The 22573-nt window shown below is 44.5% G+C and overlaps 1 protein-coding gene across 1 annotated transcript in view; it reads left to right on the top strand.

Annotated features, from left to right (window-relative positions):
* LOC119972300 (collagen alpha-1(IX) chain) overlaps positions 1-22573 on the top strand; it is a 156836-nt gene that overhangs the window by 38884 nt on the left and 95379 nt on the right. Inside the window, exons 7-10 of the mRNA XM_038808789.1 lie at positions 17180-17332; positions 18021-18056; positions 19729-19800; positions 21204-21248. Coding sequence (XP_038664717.1) covers positions 17180-17332; positions 18021-18056; positions 19729-19800; positions 21204-21248 — 306 coding nt within the window. The remainder of the gene's footprint in view (positions 1-17179; positions 17333-18020; positions 18057-19728; positions 19801-21203; positions 21249-22573) is intronic.

Raw genomic sequence — 22573 nt, 5'->3', positions numbered from 1 at the left:
ATAAATTAAAATTATTATAATAAAATAACTTTAAAGAAAGAACCATGTGACTTAGTACATGTCACCACCTCCAGAAGAGAAATCTTGAAAAAAATTCATTTAATATTAGATGTTCGAAGTGGAGGGGAAAGAAAATATGTTTCTGCACTTTTGATCTTCTGTGAGTCCTCATTACCAGAACAAAGAATGGGTCAGAGCTTCATTTTTCTAAAGACGTCATTATTTTAGCAATATATCTGTGCCAATAAGACTTGTACCTCTATAACTCCATCTCTTTTCTGCTCTTTGCATGTTAAGGTTATGTTTAACTTACCAGGATGGTTGTAACCTTGCATTACTAATTTGTGACTGATTATAAATATATCTTTCGTAAACATGTAAGATTGATTTAGTATGATGATTGTTATGATTCTGTTCATTAAGCTTTCCTGACAGGATTTTTAAAACTCGAAATGAAGTAATTACTCGGACCATAATATTTAAATTCCATGGACGCTGCTTCCACATAACTAAGTTATGCAGCACTGTAAGCTATTAGTGCAGGCATTAAGTGCACAATAAGATGTCAGTGGATATGAGCTGACTTTTTCACTGGTGCAGGGGTCTTCTGGGTTGTATCTGCGAGTCACCAGCTCTGTGACAAATGATCAATGAGGCAGGATCTGAAGGATGTGATTGCTTCTTTCCAAGCCCGAGTGACTCAGCTGGTTAATGCACTGTAAGGCTCAGTAACTGCTCTGTGAAATGTCTCCCGGCAAGGAAACGGCCCCTTGGGGAAATGAAGCGGAGAGGATGAAAGAAAATGGTGAAGGACAGTAAAATACCACCAATGTTTCTCGGGTGTCAGCCAGTACATACAGTGCAAGCACCAGTTTATTTTTCTCCCCATGCTCTAAAAGGCGCTGACTTGTTCTGTGGGCACATCCTAACCTAAACAGTCATTCTTCATGTGTGAATCTAGGTAATGAGCAGCTATTCCATCATTAGCAATATATTATTCTCATCCAACATCCATATTTGTACTCTTGCACCAGGAAGGTGTTGAATGCTTCCGTACTTCATGCCTGTAGGTTGATGACATCAGGCATTGGGACAGTCCTGGCAATAACCCTCCCGGGTATCCAGCCTGATCCCCATCTGAAATTGAGGATGTAAACTAAATCCTCCACTTCAAACGATCTGTTTCCATTGGCTGCATCATGGTACTCCTTCTGTGAGGCTTGCTTAGCCTCCACCCTCCCTGACTAATTTGGAAAAACAAGGTCAAGATGGGTCCCCAGGCATCTACCCATCAACCATTCCGCCAGAGTAACTCCAGTGGTAGCTTGTGGGGTCTGTGTTTTACAAGAATAAAAAATCTGCCGAGCAGTAGTGGATTAAATCCTCATTGAGGATTTAAAGGTTTGCAATACTCGTTTGCCAACTCAATTGAAGCGGGGGGATGGTAGGGGACCGTACGTATATGCTGTATCCCATTAGTCTTGATGAAGTGTTGAAACTCCTCGGCTGTGAAAGCGGTGCCATTATCAAAAATGATCACCTCTGGGCTGGCATGTATTGCGAAAATCTGTCGCAGCTTGTTGACCGCGGCTGAAGTATGAGTTGGACATCCAACTATTTTGACTGGTCGTCAACAACAATTAAAAACATCATTCCGTTAACGGGTCAGCAAAATCAATGTAGAGCTTTGTCCACAGATGGCCCAGCCACTCCCAAGGGTGCAATTTAGCTGTGGGTAGAAGGGTCTGTAGCATTTGACAATGCTCACAACAACTGACCACACTCTATATTTCTTTGTCTATCCCTGGCCACCAAATGTAGTTTCGAGCCAACATCTTCATCTTGGTTTTGCCAGGATTCTTGGAGAAGTGATTGTTGCCCCGAGGATGCCATTAAGCTCATTTAAATATTCAGATCGGGATCTCACCCAGTAAGGGCAAGATGCAGATCGCGCCGCGTGGAGTGTGTTGGTTGACTCACGATCGGTCCACGCCTTGCGCAACAGGGTCACTGAATTACGACCTTTGTTTGGGAACTTTTCCACTTCCAATGTTGGTACTTCTTTAACAACTGATACAGGGGTGCCAAAATTGTAGAAAAGTTGGGTAAAGAAACAGCCACAATAATTGACCATCCGTCTGAGACCCATGAGTGGCTATCATGACTCGTCTCTGCTAATGGAGACCAGTACTAATTGGCGTCCGCTTGAGGCCTTGCCAGTGCAGCTGGTAACTCCCAGGTGCCGGGTAAATGCAGCATTGGGATATTTAAATGAGCCAAATAGCTCATTTAAATATCATTATATGGATCATGCCCAGGGAGGGCGACTCACAATCTGCACATTACCCGGCATGAAGCCCGATTTGGGTCTCGCCCGGGATTCATCAGTCGTGCCCTGATCCGTGCCAGGCACAATGCGGTGGATGAATTGCGCTCTAGGGATCGGAACTGGTTGATGAGGATAATGCGGTTGATGATGACTTCCAAAAGGCATTTGATAAAGTGCCATACGATAGATTTTACAGTACAATTAAGGGGCCACAGTAGTTATCACTGCTGTCTCACAGCGCCAGGGATCTGGGTTCAATTCTGACCTTGGGTGGCTCTCTGTTGGAATTTGGACTTTCTCCCCGTGTGTGCGTGGGTTTCCTCCGGGTGCTCCAGTTTCCTCCCACAGTCCAAAGATGTACAGGTTAGCTGGATTGGCCATGCTAAATTGCCGCTTAGTGTATGAAGGTTAGGTGGGGTTACGAGGAATAGAGCAGGGGATTGGGCCTAGGTGGGGTGCTCTTTGGGAGGGTCAGTGCAGACTTGATGGGCTGAATGGCCTCCTTCTGCACGGTAGGTAGGGATGCAATGAGAAGACTGTGGGATAAAAGTGAAAGTGGCAGCATGGATCTGAAGTTGTCGGAATGACAGGAAGCATTAGTGGTGAATGGTTCCTTTACAGACTGGAGTGAAGTATAGTGTGTGGTTACCCAGGGTCATTACTTGTAGTCACTGTTTTCCTTGAGATATATTAACCAGCTGGGTTACCTAGACTTGGGTGTAAAGGGCATACTTTCAACATTTTCTGGTGACACAAAACTCAGAGCTATTGTCAGGATGATAGTGATAAACCCCAAGATGTAGACAGAATGATGGAATGGGAAGGCAGGCAGCTGGTAAAGTTTAATGCAGAGAAGTGTGAAATGGCAAATTTCAGTAGGAAGACTGAAAAAGGCAATACAAAATAAAGGGAATGATTTCAAAGTGGGTGCAGGAACCAAGGTATCTGGGATAGTTGTGCACAAATCATTGAAGGTGGCAGTGCAGGCTGAGAAACTAGCTAAAAAGGCATACAGTACAAGATCCTGAACTTTAAATATAGATGTATAGAGCTCAAAATCAAGGAAGTTGCGATGAACCTTTACAAAACACTGGTTCTGTCTTAACTAAAGTATTGAACACACTTTAGGAAGGATGTTCTGAGAGGATGCAGAAAATATGGTCCCAGGGATGATGATTTCAGTTATATGGATAAATCAGAGAAGCTGGATTTGTTCTCTTTAGAGAAGAGAAGGTTGAGAGGAGATTTTATTGGAGTGTTCAAAATCATGAAAATCTTCAAAGCGGATAGAGAAGAATGATTCTCATTGGCAGCAGGGTTAAGAACCAGAGAGCCCTGTTTTACATTGGCGAAAGAGCCCTGTTTTACATTGGCGAAAGAAACAACAGCAATATGAGGGAAAACTTGGTTAGAATTTGGAATGTGCTACCTGAAAACATAGATCTGATTGACAAAATCAGAGCGTTCAAGAGGGAATTTGATAAGCACTGATGAGAAGATATTTGCAGAGCTAAAGGAAAAGAATGGGGAAGCAGCAGCTGAGTTGCTCTTCCGGAGCAGCCAGCATGGACACTGGTGATATGCGTTACTATAAATACACAAGGGGTTGGGCAGCACGGTGGTGCAGTGGTTAGCACTGCAGTCTCACGGCGCCGAGGTCTCAGGTTCGATCCCGGCCCTGGGTCACTGTCCGTGTGGAGTTTGCACATTCTCCCCGTGTTTGCATGGGTTTCGCCCCCACAACCCAAAAGATGTGCAGGGTAGGTGGATTGGCCACGCTAAATTGCCCCTTAATTGGAAAAAATGAATTGGGTATTCTAAATTTATTGAAAAAAAAAGAAAAATACACACGGGATTAATGTAAATACACTACGACTAAGTACACACTCGAGGGAGCATCAGGGACATTATTACATGCAGACATATAGCTGATGAACACACAGAATAGGACAAGACCAATGGGCAGTCAAGACACCAGAGGTGACACTACCACAAGGGGGCATTACACAACCCATATAAAAGGACAGGGCACACATGCTCTTTCTCTTTCCACAGGCGACACTTAGAGAGAAGGACAGGGGCAGATCAGAAGCATCACACCCACTACGTGGCTTAGAGCAGACTGGTTAATTAGACTGAGTTACCAATGCAAGATTAGCAGGAGAGTCAAACTCAAGTAGGAGAATTGCTAACTGTTCAATAAATGTGTTAAACCTATCTCCAAGTCTGAACCTTCCTTTGTCAGAGCATACATCAAGCAAGCAGCTTATGCTACATGAAGAGGCATAATACAACAGACACAACGTGCCAGGTGGTCTGACTCTGTGTTCTATTACATAATTCAATGGGTGTGATTTTCCGGCCCTTCCCACTGGCAGGATCTTCTGGTCCTGCCAAAATGGACACCCTGACACACTGCCGCCCACACACACTGATACAAGATGTATTTTCCCACGGTTAAGCAGGCAAGTGATGCAAAATGTCTGGGCGAGATTCTCCGCAAATACGGAGAATCGTAAAGATTAGCAGGTGGGACAGGCCGTGACCCAAGGCAGCCTTCACGCCCACTTCCGGGGCCGATTCTCCCCCCCCGGGTGGGGCTAGGAGCACGTCAAGCATCACGCCGGCTGACGCGGCCGATGACGTCGGCCGCGCATGCGCAGGTTGGACAACGCCAACCCGCGCATGCGCAGTTGGCGTCTTTTCCCTCAGCCGCCCCGCAAGATGTGGCAGCTTGATCTTGCGGGGCGGTGGAGGGAAAAGAGTGTGTCCGTTACGGACTCATGGCCCCCTTGGCACGGCATTGGTACTGCCGTGCCAATCGGGCCCCCAGATTGGGGGATCTGGCATCTGCCACCCGTTTCACGACGGCAGCGAGCAGGTGTGTTTGCTGCCGTGTTGAAACGGGCGTGAAGGCCCGGCCGGTCGGCCCATCGGCCTCGGAGAATCGCCGCCCGCCGTAAAAAACGAAGAGCAGCGATTCGTGGCGTGGGTCGGGCGTGGGGGGGGGGGGGGGGGGGGGAGGGAGAATAGCGGGAGGGCATGAAAAATGTCGGGAGGTCCTCCCGCTATTCTCCCACCCGTGGGGGAGCGGAGAATCGCGCCTTTTGACTTTGGCTGGACTGGAAGACCTCGCCAGCAGCCAAAAGGCTCACTGCCTCCACCCTGGGAAAACCCCACCAATGGTTTTAATGGTTTCACTTCTTGCCTGCAAAACTGTTTGATTTACTTCCTCGCTCATTTTCTGACTGCTGAAAGATTTTCTTTGGCCATACAATCAGCAAAGAGACATCACGACTGAGGCTGATCTTGACATCAATGATTGCTCCAGCATGCGTCACTCAACTATAATTAGTAGTCGGGATTATAGTTTGGTAAGGAAGGAGCAAGCTAACCTGGAACACACTGGGAATAAAATCTGAGATCATCTGATGCTGCTCGTTGGCTCAGCTACTGATCGGTGTAACCTGTTAACTCATTGAGAAACAAAATAGCCTCTTTTTCAAGAAATATATATGCATTTGTTTGAAAGGGAAGAACCCTTGCATTGAAATGACTCCTTGTACCAGCATATTCCTTTTAAATTAATATAATAACCCTGTACAATAATTTTAAAAATGAATATTATTATTAACGTTTTCAAAATTAACTAACATTTAACAATCCCTTCCTCAACCCAAAAACAATTAATTAATTAACTAACGACATTTCTCCCATTTTAGCTGCTGACTGAGGTTAATTCCTTAAAGTGATATATAAACGAACACCTTTTATGATACTCCCCATCGTTCCCTCGTAAACTAAAGGCTCAGAAACTCCATTAAATCTCCCAGCCATTTTGAGACACAGGGTGGAGAAACTGACCTCTGACCCAATAGGATCCGCCTCCTTGTCACCAGCGAAGCAAAGGCTAAGACATCTGCCCCTGCCCCTGTCAGGCGCTCCGGTAAGTCTGACACCCCAATTATTGCTCTCAGGGGCTCTAGGTCCAACTGTAACACTGTCGACATGGTGCTAAAGAAGGCGTCCCAGAACTTCCTACATTTCAGGCATGACCAAACCATCTGTACATAGTAGGCCAATCCACTCCTGCATCTGTCTTAAATGTCCTCAGCCCCTTCATTCTCTACCTCGTCAAATGTGTTTCTTGAACTGCCTTCAATTGTATTGGTTCCATCCTTGCGCACCAAGGTCAATGTATTTACCTTCCGTAAAATTTCCTATCAAAGCCCTCTTCCAATGTCTCCCCTCATTCCTCCTTAAAGCTATGCAGGGATTCTGATCCTGCTTCCAGAATTTTTCTATAAATAGCAGAGGTTCTTCTCCCTTCTTGCCCCAAAACCATCAACACTCCTTCCCCAAACCATCAATACCTCCTCCATCAAAGAAGAAGGGGGTAACATTGGGAACTGAGGGAAGATCTTTATGAACATCCGTATCTGTGTATATCTAAAGGTCTCCCTCCTTGGGAGTTTATATTTCTCCCCCAATTCTTCAAATGTTGAAAAATGACCATCAAGAAACAAGTCTTTCAATATGACCTCACCTTTTTCTTCCCAGTCTTCAAACTCAGAATCTATTCTTGCAAGTTTAAATATCATTATCGATCTAGTTGAATGACAATTCAGCTGATACAAGTACGGATTAGTACGTTAACGACTAAATGTGGAGTAAGTGTGTCTGAAGTCTTTTTCATTCCTGTGGGGCATCCAGGAAGCAGGAAGTCAAGATCAGGGCCTGATTTAAAAGAAAAAAAAACCTTAATTTCTTGGTTGGTAAGATATTGTCTGATGATCTACACAGCCTTGGAGGAGCATATTTTTGATCACTGGACCACACTAAATTAGTTGAGCTGAGCTGGGAAATGCAAGCGCTGTTAACATCCTTTAATCTACTGAGGTCTGAATTTCCACTTGTAGGTCAGGAGCATGGAGTCAAGATATTTACCAGCACCAGGAGAAAGTGCCCTGGAAGTTTGAGATTTTTATTTCTGGGATGCTTGGAATTCTCTGGTAAGCAGGCTGCGCTACCCCAGCTGAGGAGATTGTGGAGGCGCTGGTGATGATCTTTCAGGAATCACAGGAGGCAGGGAGGGTCCCAGAGGGTTGGAAAAGTCTGGTGTTGACTGGTACTATTTGGACAGCACTTCTATTTATATCAGCACTTCAAAGGACAATTGGAGAAAATATGTTCACTGAAAAATATAAAGAAAGTTTGCATTGGAACAGGGCAACCAGCCAAATTTAACAACTGACAAATACAACCTACAATTATTATTTATATTCTATTGCACGTTTTGGCAGAGTATCAGGTTTGGCACAACCATCATTGGCACAAAACTCTGTACCATATTCCAGATATAGTTATTTATGGGATATGGTAGCAAATTGGCTTCCTTCCTTTCAAATCACACAATAGCTAGTTGTGTAAATGAAGAAGTAAATCTCTGAATTTGTCAGTTAATAATGAACAAAAAAATATTGTTCCCCAATAACCTTTAAGGAAATGAACCACCTACCTCTATATTTTACTCTTGACCGCACTGAGATTGACTCTTAACACAACTAGGGATGGACAATAAATGTCAGTGCTACCACTTCCTACAAAGATGTAGATTAAAAAGTCAGATTTTCCAAGTAGAAGGCTTGCCTTTATTTTAATGTGACTAATTCAGTTGCAACACATTTCTCTAGCATCAAACTTTAGCACAAGAATCCACAGGCTGCCATAGGGATCACTGTTGGAGTCTCAAGTTTTTCTCATTGATATAAATGAAGGTATGATTGGGAAATTTGCTGACAACACAAAGATAGGTAGGAAAGTAAATTGTGAAGAAGATGTAAGGAGTCTATAAAGGTTAGGCACAGTGGTTGGCACTGCTGCCTCACAGCACCAGAGACCCGGGTTTGATTCCACCCTCGGGTGACTGTGAAGTTTGCACATTCTTCCCATAGGGACTGGTTTAGCTCACAAGGCTAAATCACTGGCTTTTACAGCAGACCAAGCAGGCCAGCAGCACGGTTCGATTCCCGTACCAGCCTCCCCGGACAGGCGCCGGAATGTGGCGACTAGGGGCTTTTCACAGTAACTTCATTGAAGCCTACTCGTGACAATAAGCGATTTTCATTTCATTTCATTTCATATCTGCAAGGGTTTCTTCTGAGTGCTCTGGTTTCTTTCCACAGTCTAAAGATGTGCAGGGTAGGTGGATTGGCTATGCGAAATTGCCCCCAGGTAAGATTGCGGGGATAGGGCGGGGGATACAGCCTGTGTAGCCGTGTGGTGCTACTTCAGAGGGTCGGTGCAGACACGATGGGCCAAATGGCCTTCTTCTGCTCTGTAGGGATTCTATGACTCTAGGATTCTATGAAAGAGACATCAATAGGTTAAGTAATTAGGCAAAGATCTGGCAAGTGGAGTATAATGTGGTCAAATGTGAAATTGTCAATTTTTTCAGGAAGAATAAAAAGTAAGCTTATTATCTAAATGGTGAGAAATTATAGAGCTCTGACGTGCAGAGGGGTCTGTGTATCTGAGTGCTTGAATCATAAAAGGTAAATGTACAGATACAGCAAGTAATTAGGAAAGCTATTGGGATGTTATAATTCATTGTGAGGGAATTGATTATAAAAGTAGGGAGGTTATGCTTCAGTTGTACAGGGAATTAGTGAGACCACATTTGGACTACTGTGTACAGTGTTGGTCTCAACAATTTAAGGAAAAATGGATAGGCATTGAAAGCTGTTCAGAGAAGGTTTACTGGACTAATACCAGGAATTGTCTTATGAAGAAAGGTTGGGAAGTTTACATTTGTATCCACTGGAAGAGTAAGAGGCACCTCGATTGAAACTGGTAAGATCCTGAGGGGTCTTGACTAGGTCGATGTGGACAGGATGTTTCCTCTTGTGGGTGAATCTAGAACTACGGGCCACTGTTTAAAAATAAGGGTTCTCTCATTTATGACAGAAATAAAGATAATGGGCGGAATTCTCCGACCCCCCGCCTGGTCAGAGAATCGCCGGGGGCCAGCATCGGTCCCGCCCCCGCCGTGTCCCGAATTCTCCGGCATCGGAGATTCGGCGGGGGTGGGAATCGCTCCGCGCCGGTCGGCGTGCCCTCCCCGGCGATTCTCCGGCCCGTGATGGGCCAAAGTCCCGCCGCTGTCATGCTTCTCCCGCCGGCGTGGATCAAACCACCTACCTTACCGACGGTAACAGGCGGCGAGGGCGGGCTCCGGGTTCCTGGGGCAGGTGCGGGTGATCTGGCCCCGGGGGGTGCCCCCACGGTGGCGTGGCCTGTGATCCGGGCCCACCGATCGGCGGGCAGGCCTGTGCCTTGGGGGCACACTTTTCCTTCCGCCTTCGCCATAGCCTTCACCATGGCGGAGGCGGAAGTGACCCCCTCCCCTGCGCATGCGCGGGGATGACATCAGCATCCGCTGACCCTCCGGCGCATGCGCAGACTTCCGGCCGGCGAAGTCCCTTCGGCCCCGGCTGGCGCGGCGCCAAAGGCCTTCCACGCCAGCCGGCGGAGCGCCAACCACTCCGGTGCGGGCCTAGCCCCTCAATGTTGGGGCTTGGAGACTTCCGCACCTTTGGGGCGGCCCGACGCCGGAGTGGTTCACGCTACTCCATCACGCCGGGAGCCTCCGCCCCGCTGGATAGGGGAGAATCCCGGCCAATGTTTTACTCACAGGTTGTTGTGAATCTTTGCAACTTTCTTCCCCAAAAGGCGGTGGAGACACCTTTGATTACTTTTAATCACAAGCTAGGTAGATTCTTTATTAACTAGAAGGTGAAAGTTAATCGAGAGTGGGCAGGAATGTGTTTTTGAGGTTTCAATCAGGTCAGCCATGATCTTATTGAATGGCGGAGCCGGCTCAAGGGGCCTACTCCTGTTCCGAATTCATTAGTTCATATATAGTAATGTTTTTTTCCAAATGCAAGATGCATGACTGATCGGCTTTCAGTGACACTGTTATGTAGTCATAAATAAATCTCCAGGGATGGAGGCTGTCCGTAAGGGTCCTGTGTGGAATATCGATTTTAAAACTTTCCAATCGGATCAATTGGAAATGTTGGGGCTGGAAGGCAATGGAGAATCCTTGCCGATGGAAGGATCTGTCCATAAAATACCTGATTGTTCCCAGTTCTTGACCTCACTGCTGTATTTTGCAATTGTTCCTCATTTTTGTCCCAATAGGTAAATTATGTTTCAGACTGTTAAGATGCCATTAACCATTTTTTCCAATTTTTTTCCCTCTCAGAGGATTATCCCTAATTCTGAGGTATTCATTCTATTAGATGCAATTGATAGATTTAATAGCTCTTCTTGTTGCATCATGAATTGTGCATGCATCTATAGAATAGAATGCATGCAAATTATTTGGTGCAATCCCCATTAGAAAGCATAGTTTAATTGCTTGCATGTGCTGTAGAATTGCCTTTAGTTCATTATATTTTAACATAGTTTAGGTTTAACTATCACTTGAATCGATCTCTTTGAAAATTCATTCCAGTTAAGAACATGATTACCAATTGCAACAAAATATTACACCTGGTACTTTTATATAAATACACTGACCAATGGTCAATTAGAGAAAATTAAAACTCCAGCTTTCATTGTTTTTTTGTTGCTTTTATTTTTGAAACTATATTTATTTCAATTCAGAGAAAAATTTGGTGAAGGTGCTGACAGTATTTTTCCTTATTTATTTTTGGAATCCGTCATGATGTATCATAAACCAGAGATTTTGACATTTGAAGAAATGAACAACCTCCGGTCCTTCCCAGAGTCGTGGGAATAAATGTTTACTATGCCACAGAAAGTTGAATGAAAGAGATAGGATTCAGCGAAGGGAAGAAGCAAATGGAGATTCCAGGGATGAAAATCTGAGGGAGGGAATTGAGCGGTGGGAAGGTGTTCAGTGAAGGAGGTGCACAGAACCATGGTCAGAAGGTTTTGCAGATGTGTGTGGGAAGGGTTAGGCAGAGGTAATGAATGATGCTGTGAATGAGAGAGGGAAGGATAAGGCCACACAGAGGTTAAAGTGTAAAGACCCAGAAATGTGATTGCGGCTAAGTATGGGTATGTGAGGCTAGGAGGAATGCTAGCTTTTTACACGCGCTAGCACATTAAATTTCTACCAGGACCTTACTCAAATGATTCTTCTGCATAGCCACTGTCAGCATTCATTGCATACTTGCCTCCTTGCAGGGTGAGAAATCGGGTGCATTTTTTGTCACTTAATAGCAGACTGCCTTCTCGGCAACATTTCCACTTTCAGCGGGAATACGCCTTTGTGAAGGCCAATGCCAGGTGTTTAGCTTCCACAGGCAGAGCTGCAATGTCGGAAAAAGTTCAGTGGCCTCACAAGTGCTGCTAAGTGTCCACTGCTCTCTTAGTATCTGCGGACATCTACACCACCACTTGCTTCATAACTCACAATCCTTCACTCCCTCATGTCCTTTCACTCTACTATAACCATTGCCTGACATCTCACTTCATATCCTTCACTTTATGCTCACATTCATAATGCGGCACAATGGTTAGCCCTTCTACCTCACAGCTCCAGCGTCCCAGGTTCAATTCCAGCCTCGGGTGATTGGCTTTTCCTCCGGGTGCATCGGTTTGCTCCCAAAGATGTGCAGGCTAGGTGGATTGGCTATGCTTAGTTGGCCCTTAATGTACAAATGTTAGCTGGGGTTGCTGTGTTACAGGGATAGGGTGGAGGTGTGGCCTTAAGTAGGGTGCTCTTTCCAAGGGCAGGTGCAGACTCGATGGGCCAAATGGTTCCTGCACTGTAAACTTTATAGCTCATTCACTATGATTGCAACCATCACTATTGCAACACTTACCTTTTACATTTTATATCTTTCATACTGAATACAAAGTTAGGCACATTCTATAAACACCTCAAAAGACAGTCAGTCACTTAGCTGTTTTGGCTTTCTTGCAGATGAAGGCTGCACCTAACCTGTACAAAGAGGTTGCAACCAGAACTCATCTACACAATTTCTCTCCTGTGGTAGAAAATGTGTGGACCATTACAGGTCAATGAGGAGAGTCACGTATCTGCTGGAGGAGATTTCACTCAGGGTGCCTGCTCACCTTTTCCTCTTTTCCTTTTCTTCCTTCTATCTCTCGTGGCACAGTGTGCTCGACAATTTGCAACTGCTTTCAACAGCCAGTTCTACCTCTGCTCAGTCTTCACACTAAAAGCTCGCCCCCGACCCATTATTTCTTTGCAGGTCGAAATGTGGTGATATCTCTGTCACTTCAGTAAGAGGATGCCCATCTTCCTGAAAATGCAGCCTCCCTCGCTTTGTCCATGCATCAGTTCCGAGATTGCAACCACACGTACTTCTGAGTTTAAGGGAGAAGAGGGATCTTCCCTGGGCATGGGTTAGGGCAGAACTTAGGACTCCGAAGGCACCAGGTCAACAGAGGGTGAGATTGGAGCAGGATTTAAACCATTCAGATGCTGTTATATATAGGTGATCTAGATCTCAACTCCCTCTGTCCACCTGGGTTCCGTAACCCTTAGTCAACCCTATCAACTTTTGTTTTAAAAATTTTAATTGACCTAGCGTCTTTAGCTTCTTGGAAGAGAAAGTTTAATTTCCACTACACTTTGTGTGAAGAAGTGCTTTTAATTTGAAGTTTGTACTTCCTTGTTCTGGGCTACCCCACTAGAGATAATTGTCTCTCTGCATCTACTCTATCAAACTGTACAATCATCTTCCATACTTCAGTTTGATTGCCCTTAATCTTCTCAACTCAAATAAATACAAGTCTAGTCTTTGCAACCTGACTTCATAATTTAAACCTTGAAGCCATGATATTGTTCTGATGAATATTTGCCATACCTCCTCTGCGGCTAATGTATCTTACTGTGTGCCTAGAACTGAACATAATTTTCCACATAGGGTCTAACCAGAACTTTATGCAATTGTCGGCAAAGTTGGCCTCCAGCCCCATTGTGATTAATGCTAAAATTTCATTAACCTTTTAAATTATTTTTACCCCTTTTCCACGAGCTTTCATTGACTTCTGTCGATGAACTCTTAAATTCCTCAACTCTTCCCCCGGTTCCCTGCTTTCCTGGCTTTGAGGGCCCAGGATATCGATGAAGGTTGATGGACATACACCTGGAGATACCTGTACTGGTTGCTCAGCCAGTGAACTTATGTACGGTGGTTCCGAGGATGGAAGAAGGTGGCCAACTCTAGACTTGTCACAAGGCATTTTGCAGAGCATGAATGCAATCCTCTCGAATAGTGGCCAGTGCCATGAATAAAACAGTGGCATCCATCATGATGGAGCCTCTGCTGACAGCTGTGACAGCTATTGTTAAGTCTAATCCACAAAAGTCCAATTATATTCTGTTATGGGCCAGGGTTTAGAGAATCCCAAATTGTATCATGGAGTTCACCTGACCCACAACTTTTAATAGATTGTGGTATGGGGAGCACACGGCTCACTCTACAGGTATGGTATAGCAGAAAATGGACCAGTGGTTTTTAAAAACAAAACAATGTTTATTCTATGAATTCAAGTTAACCTTTTTAAAACAAACAGTGAATATCTGAGCAACCATTAATTCGAAGATAACCCCCAAAGAATACAACACTAAGTAATCCTTTAAGCTGTCCTTTTAACATCCAAAAGACTTAACAAACGTTCAAACAGGAGCACATTAGGGTTTACATTCGATACTGAGACCTTTTATAATTCTGAATTCACCAAATGATCCATAGATAGACTTTGGGTGGCAGAGATCAACAGCAGTGCAGGTCACTGCAAAAACACAGACACACCCAAGCTTTTCTCAAACTGAAACTAAAAAGCAGAAGTAGAGCTCAGCTCCACCCACACTCTGACATCACTCCAGTAACATGAGCAACTCCATTTCTTAAAGGTACATTTCTTAAACACCCATTTCTTAAAGGGTACTGTCACATGACAATTCTCATTCAATGTATAACCTAACCTCTTGAGGTCTGCCTGGTGTCAGTCTCTGAGGTGGTGTTTGCAAGTAACATGCATCTTCATCAATACTTCCTCCATTGGCTGAGAGACACTACATTCTCTACACTGAAATGAAAGAATGGAGGAAGTCTTAGCTTGTGGTGTGAGGGGAGCAGAGAAAATGAAATGGGTGATGAAAGTATATGCAATATTTACATGTAGAGTTCTTGGTATGAAGGGAAACTAAATTCAATTGAGAGAAGGAGGGTTAGGTATAAAAAAAAGTCCTGCTTGGTGTCACCGCCAGCATGGCAGATGGCCAGCTGTGACCCCTCCCATTATTGCCAGGTCGCATTCTTCAAGTGGGGAGCCTGATCCCTGATTGGTAGAGTTGGGTGTCTCTGGAGGAGTACAAAATGAAGGAGTCCTGGTCCAATTGAGGTAAACATGGGGACGAGGATGGGTCAGGGCAAGCTCTCTTGCTTCTCCTGGCCCACAATCAATGCTGTAAAGCACATACCTTTTTCATGAAGCTGTCCTCAGCTCCCTCGAACTGTTGGGTTTCACAAGGCCTTTAAGTACACATTTAAATTGTCAATCTGCATCCTGGGAGCGGGTTGGGTGCCCATGGTCTGCTCTGCTTCTTACACCTCATCCTCGCCCTGGACAAAAACACTCACAGAGGCATGCATGCACCCAGACAGGCAGGCTATAAATTGAGACACAAAGCCATAGATCCAAATATGCGTCCAAACACAGACAAAAGTTAATACTCTCATCCACTTCTCATTATGATGTGGAGATGCCGGTGTTGGACTGGGGTGAGCACAGTAAGAAGTCTTACAACACCAGGTTAAAGTCCAACAGGTTTGTTTCGAATCACTAGTTTTTGGAGCACTTTCACCTGAGGAAGGAGCAGTGCTCTGAAAGCTAGTGATTCGAAACAAACCTGTTGGACTTTAACGTGGTGTTGTAAGACTACTTCTCATTATCTGAGTGATGATCAAATAGACATATACAGGTAGTTGCAGACGAACACGCATGTAATGAAAACTCATTCTCAACCAAGCAGAATGCAGCCATATATTTTGGCCCACATATAGAAAGGCCCACGCAGACATTCACATGCATGGATGCACATATGAATAAACCACAAGACAAAATGCACCCTAAAAATGTGGGAGCTTTGCAGTTAGTGTGAGTGTTGCAATTTGCAATGCTGGCATCATGCAGAAGACCAAGTAAAGGTGAGGTACTGTCTATTTAAGTTGCATGCTGGTCTACTGTGAGTAGAGTGAGAGATTTGCAATGAAATGGTTCGAACCGTTTGAAGAAATGTGTCCAATGACTGGCAAATGTTACTTTATTTAAATTTTCCATAATTGCAGTGCAAATTTCATGAGGGTGAAAAGTTTGTTTGATTATCACCTACTTTCCAAAAGGAAGCAATAAGTTGTGATTTCAGACAAATATTAAAGTTTTCTTTATTTTTTCAGACAACATTTAATAATATACATTGACTGGAAGCTCTGCGTTGTTTCATTTTCCAGTCTTTTCCCTAGCTCCACAAAGCTGCTGAAGGATTAATGGAGGTGGGCCTATAGGCATCAGCACTGATCAAACATCTCCCAACAGCCCAATTAGCCGTTCCTTGACATAGGCTGCAAGCACATATCAGGAAATTGTACACTGACAGACTGGTGATTTAAAAAAAAAATTCAAGAGTACCCAATTATTTTTTTCCAATTAAGGGGCAATTTAGCGTGGCCAATCCACCTACCCTGCACATCTTTTCCACACAGGTAGTGACCTGGGGTCAGGATCGAACATCAGATCCGGGCCCTTGGCGCCATGGGGAGAACCGGTGTATTTTTTTCACCATTAATTTTAATGTGCGCTAAATTAGCTGTTCAGGGTGGAGGATTTTCCATATGCATTTCCAACCTGTAGGAGAAATGCTGGAGTATGAAAGACAAGACAAACTTCACCAATTGTGAAAGGACGAAACCAGTAATGGCCACGAAGGCCTGTGAGTGACTCCACTCCCTGAGATGCCGATACTGCCCCCCCCCTCCCCAGCAAGTTGAACTTATATGGGTTCCCCACTTCCTCTGCCCCTTTCACCATTCTGACTGACAGCTATCGGGCTCAAAATTCCACCCGTAGTCTCGAAAAATTGAATTTACCCAACTTTCTCAATTTCATGATGTGAAAGGTGAGGAGGATTCTGCTCGAGATTTATATTGGAATTGTTTTCTGTAAGATGATTGAAAAATTGGAGGCCTTCCTCGTGTGCCTTTAACAAGTTTAGGATAAATTCTTCAGGCAAATTTAAAGACTCTCATGGCAGGTTGTTTCCACTGGCGGGTGAAAGTAGAACTAGGGGACATAGCCACAAAATAAGGGGAAGTAGATTTAGGACTGAGTTTAGGAGAAACTTTTTCACCCAAAGGGTTGTGAATCTATGGAATTCCTTGCCCAGTGAAGCAGTTGAGGCTCCTTCATTAAATGTTTTTAAGGTAAAGATAGTTTTTTGAAGAATAAAGGGATTAAGGGTTATGGTGTTCAGGCCGGAAAGTGGAGCTGAGTCCACAAAAGATCAACTATGATCTCATTGAATGGCGGAGCAGGCTCGAGGGGCCAGATGGCATACTCCTGCTCCTAGTTCTTATGTTCTTATGTTCTTATGTTCTAACTAAATTAGGACATTTTAACAGTTCTTCAAATTCAATGTTTGCCATTTCCCCCAAATATAGGCTGGCAAGTGTTGGTCCTCCTGTAGAATTGTGGCATACTTGCTCTGGTAGATTTTAGAGAAGCTTTAACGTCTAAAAGCATGGGCATTTACTAATTTTAACTGATATGTTTCATTCCATTCAGCCAGATTTTGGGTTCAGGGGTCCAAGGCCTGATTTTGGAAAGGCAGGTCCACCAGGCCCACCTGGTACACCAGGTTTACCAGGATCTCCAGGATCTCCAGGGATTCCAGGATTGCCCGGGCTGGATGGAAAAGATGGAAAAGTTGGAGCTGATGTAAGTCTTTAAAACGTATTAATTCCAAAATATCCGATTGATTTCTTAAAGATGAGAGGCAAAGAGGGTTACCCGCTGTTTTCTGGAGCTGGCAACAGATTAAAGTGAAGCACTTTGTTTGCACATCTGCTTCAGTGAGCTGAGTATAAATAGATGGGACATACATGTCAGAACTACCTGGCTTTCTGATCGGTCTGGCTCTTAAACTACCAATTGGACATTAGCTAGTATGAAAAGCCCAGATCACAGTTCCAAACTGGATAAGAAAATAGGGAAAATGTTAATACTTGCATTGAGGATCCATCTTCCTTGGAAATACTATTCAGAGCCAGGCAGAAGAACCTTGAAAGTACCAAATACCTTGAGGTGTCACTTTCCAACATCTTTCTCTCTGTGTGAGTTAGAGGTTAACAGGGTTCACCACAAGAAGGACTGGATAGGACTTGGAATTTAAAGGCTGTAGACCCAGAGAGCACTTCCGATCAAAGATCAGCCTCCTTTTTTTGCTCATGTGGTATTAGCTAGGACTCATCCAGTAACAAGATGAGTGTCACCTCTCAACCTTCAAAATCACCCTGTGCTTGAATGTGTTGTACATAATTGAGGAATGCTTGGTGTTTGTGCTGGGAGACAGATTTCGGGTAAGTGTTCATTTCAAAAGTGATCATATTTAATTTTCTTTCTGCAGGGACAAACAGGCCCTCCTGGTAAACCGAGTCTCCCAGTAAGTACCAATTGTTTCCAAAGGTTGTTAAGTCAGTATCATGTTTTATATAAAGAGTAATGACACAACTTGTGTAATTTGGCTGAATTCTGCAAAATCTGATCATATTGTAGAAGCAGATACTACCAGAAACTATTGATGTAGGAGTGACAGCTGTAAAAATCTTTCCTAAAACATACAAAATATTCCAGTAAGCAATCAGTATATTTGTATGATTCATGAGCAATACAGTTTCCCAACTACAGTGGTTTGCAGGTGAATTTAACAAGATTTCATTCATGACGTCATTTTGCTCCACAAGCGTTCCAACTGGAAACTTGGGCTCATTCATCTCCTTGCCCTGCTTTTTACGTTCCGGAGGAGAGTTGCTGAACAAAGAACGATCGAGATGCAGCCAGTCTGTTTACCAACATCCTGTTTGTTGCATAATGCTATGATGATAAATCTGTTGACTAAACATGGTAATCAATCTCTACAGACCCAATTGCTGGATCAAAATCCTCATGGCTGCGATGGTTTAGAAGGCAACTCACCACCACTTTCTGAAGTGTATATGGTCAAACATATAAAATGAGGAGAAGCACACCCCAGTGGTGTAGAAAATTAAACCGTAGATCTAGGGAGGGATTCTCCATCTGTTCACTGCAGTGGGATTCTCCAGTCCTGCTGTAGCAAATGGGACATTTAGCTGAACGCCAAATTCTCCAACCTTGCTGATAGCGGGGTGGACTTGCAACGGAGAATCCCGGACCAACGCTGCCTATTCCACCCAAGCTTGCTGCATTTATTATTTGTCTAGTCTCAAATTACTAAAACACAGTTTGGGACTGTGTAGACATTTTAATTTCGAATCTGATCATTGCCCTATATGTAATTAGCCCTTTGTAACTGCAGAGAGTATGTAATAGAGTATGTAAAGAAAAATGCTGAGGGATTAATTTGGGCATCCGGTTTTACATGAGCTTCTTGTTGTATTTTTTAATTATTCGTAGAATTCCGACAGTGCAGCGGGAGACCTGTCGATACTCTCATTTTACCTCCTAATGAGAGTCGATATTTCGGTTGATTGGAGGTGTCAAAAATACAACTTTATCGCTAATTATTCACTTGAATACACTTGAATAAGAACTGAATCAAAACCTAGAAACAAAATATCAAACAATACATAAAAGGGTCAAACCCATGGCAAGAAAAGCATTAAACATAAAAGAAAACATAAAGAAATCACTTTAAACATAAACAAGCGGATAGATGATTCAATAATTAAGGAAGGCAGGAAATCAGGAACGAGATCTCGACCACGAAGACTTACCTTTAAGGAAATCCTTATCTATGGTCTAATCCCTTATTTACTCTCATTGGTTTCTAATTCTCAGATGAGTCCTCCTGATTTGTTCAAATAGATATCTGTTACTCAGAGGATTATGTATTAATCAAACATTGGCCATTACTTAAGAGTGACTGGTGTCTATCAAAGATAGCTTAGTATCTACATGCACAGCCTCATGAAAATAGGTTTCTCCCGTCACCTGGCCGTAAACCTTGCTGTAATTAATTACTTATTACATTCTCATTGCTAAAAACATTGAAATACAGGCTCCGTATTTTCTTGGTGACACTTAATTAGCGGCATCGGCCTATTTAAGTAATATGTCAATTTGTTCCATTGCAGGGTCAGAAAGGGGAGCGTGGTGATGTTGGATTCACAGGGCATCCAGGAAAGCCTGGCCTTCCAGGAATACATGTAAGTACCATCGACCATTCCCAGAAACCTTGTATCAAGGTTTTTGAGTTCCCTTCATACTTGGTAGATGGATTTCAATACGTTCTTTCATGATACTTAATAACATGAAGAGCACACACTGTTTTTTGTTTAATTGATAGCTCCATCTTGAATCCTTCTCAATCTATTGGCATCCTTGACCTCACGATCTTCTCTGACGTTAAATGGAGCTCAAATGATTTCCCAGGTTAATAGAGCTCCACAATGCATGGTTCCTTTTTTCCTAAAACAATCACTTTCCTATCAGTAACCTGTAGCTCTCGATAAAGCTCAAGTTCAATTTAGACTTGAATATATTCCCATCTGCAGGAAATCCAAAAGCTCATCTCGCATGTCACAAAAAGCTTTCATCTAATAATTAATGTTGCTCTCATCTCTGGACCCAAGCATTCCTCTCTCAGTCATAAGTATGTGTTTTAATTTGTTTAGTCAGTACTGTTTCCTCTTAGGTTACTTCCAGCTTGCAAAGACACTGGGCGGGATTCTCCGAGCCCGCCCGGGTCGGAGAATCGGCGGGGGTGCGGGATATTCCTGCCACGCCGCTCTGACTCTGGGATGCGAATCAGCGGAATCGCACCCACGTGGTCGCCGCGGCGCCAGTCGGGGGCCACTGAATTAGGCCCCCGTGGCGATTTGCCGCAGGTGACGGGCCGAACTACCGCCGATTACCGCCGGCGTGGTTCCAACCTGGTACTATCCGGCAGGTGTTCGGACCCGCGGTCGCTGTGGACGTCCTGGTTGGGGGGACAGGTGGACGTGACTCCGGAGGGGGGAGCTTCACATGGTCCAGGCCTGCGAGCCCCAGATCGGCAGGCCACGATCTGAGGAGGGCCTACCACCTCCTGTGCTGCCCGCTGTAAGGTCCACGACATTTTGTTCTGTGCCGGTGCCGAGATGGCAACCACGCTCCTGCGCCGGTGCAGAGATGGCCATCGCGCGCATGCGCGGACCTTCGCCAGCCGTACAGGGCTGCCTTTCGGCACCGGAGCAGCGTGCAGCACACCTGAAGACCGATGAATTGTTGGGCCAGGAGGCCCATTGATGTCGGCGTACACCACTCCGGTGTTTATGCCGGCGTCAACATTTGGCCGGGATTTCGGAGACTCGCGGCCTCTATTCTCCACTGCATGGGTTCCTCCTCATACTTTTCACTGGATTGAAATCAAAGCTCAATGTAGCACTTCAACCTGTTCTTCCTTCGACTTCAAACTTATGTCTGCCTGTTTTTTTGCATCCTCTTTACAAAGATAAGCTTTAAAACCCACCTATTTTTTCCCTGTGCTTTGGGTCTTGAACATTTATCTTGATGCATTTATATTTTCAGGGGGTTACTCATTAATCATTGCTGTGTTTATTTTCATTAGGGACGATCAGGACCAATTGGACCAATGGGTCCTGAAGGTCGAGTGGTAAGTGATAAGAAGAGTCAAGAAAAATAATCAAGAATTGTATTTGCAAAAGTGCTTTTATTTTTATTGCTTTATAAAAGTCAATGAGAAATAGTATAGTCAGAACTCAACAGTGGGCTGGATTCTACGCAGCCCTGCGCTAAAATTGCGTTCGCCGCGGGGGCAGAGTATCCAATTTCACGCTGAAATTGGGCACGAGAATTGGCGTGATCGCGGAGTACGCCATGTGGCTGGGGGCCCATTGACAGAGGCAAGCCCAGCAATCCTCCGCTCTCGACCAGCCGAGTTCCCGACAGTGTGGAATTAACCTGGTATGGCCGGTCGGGATGGTGGCGTGGCGGCTACGGACTCAGTTCGTGGCCGCCCTGGTGGGGGGGAGGCGAGGAGATCGGACACTGGGGAGGGGGGGCCTTATCGGTGGGTCTAATTTTTCTTCTGCATCTGTAGTCCGAGTCCGCCATGGAGCTCGGCGCTGCCGTTGGAGGCCGCCGCCATGCGAATGCGCGGACTCAAGTGCGGGGGCCAGTATCAGCAGCTAAAGTTGCGTGAATTACTCTGGGTCCCTGCTAGCTCCCTGCAGGGCATTGAATTACCTGTACTTTTCTCCAGGAACTTCTAGAGTAAAACTCCATTGTTTTACGCCATTGTGGGGGCATACTCCTATTTTGGGAGAATCCAGTGTTCTTGGAATACAGATTCCGGAATGTGTACTTTACTTGTTTGTGGAAGCAATAGAGACATCCACCTTCAGCGATTTAGATATAGAGCAGGATCCATATAATGGCTGCTCTCATTATATAGGACTGGATTTAATGCAGTCCATTGTAGTGGGAAACATGCCAGCTTAATCGTGGGAGAGGCCCTGCATCAGCCTCTGCACAGGCAAAGCTTCCGCAATAACAGCGGAATAGTTGGAAAGGGATTCCTGGTTGCCAGTGTGGGATGTCTATTAGGTTCATTAAGGTGTCAATCCTTATTGGTCCAACAGAACCCCTGCCAAAGTTTCTCTGATCTACTCTGTCTAGGCCCCTCGTGATTTTGAACACTTTTGACAAATCTCCTTTCAGTCTTCTCCAAGGAGATGAAACCAAGCTCTTCCAATCAGTTTACGTAATTCAAGTCCCTCATCCCTCATCCGTGGACTCACTCTTGTAAATATTTTCTGCATGGTGTCTAAAGCCTTCACATTCTTCCTAAAGTGTACTGCCCAGAATTGAACACAACACAATAATTGAGGCCAAGCAGTCATGTATAACTTTCTTCCTCACTATTCTCTGCCTCTAACTATAAACAATTCTGTATGTGTTATATCGCACGACGATCGA

The sequence above is a fragment of the Scyliorhinus canicula genome, chromosome 10 (genome assembly GCF_902713615.1).
Source record: "Scyliorhinus canicula chromosome 10, sScyCan1.1, whole genome shotgun sequence".
In the NCBI taxonomy this organism is placed as follows: Eukaryota; Metazoa; Chordata; class Chondrichthyes; order Carcharhiniformes; family Scyliorhinidae; genus Scyliorhinus; species Scyliorhinus canicula.
The sequence above is the reverse complement of the archived record's forward strand: the minus strand, read 5'-3'. Positions and strand labels throughout refer to the sequence as shown.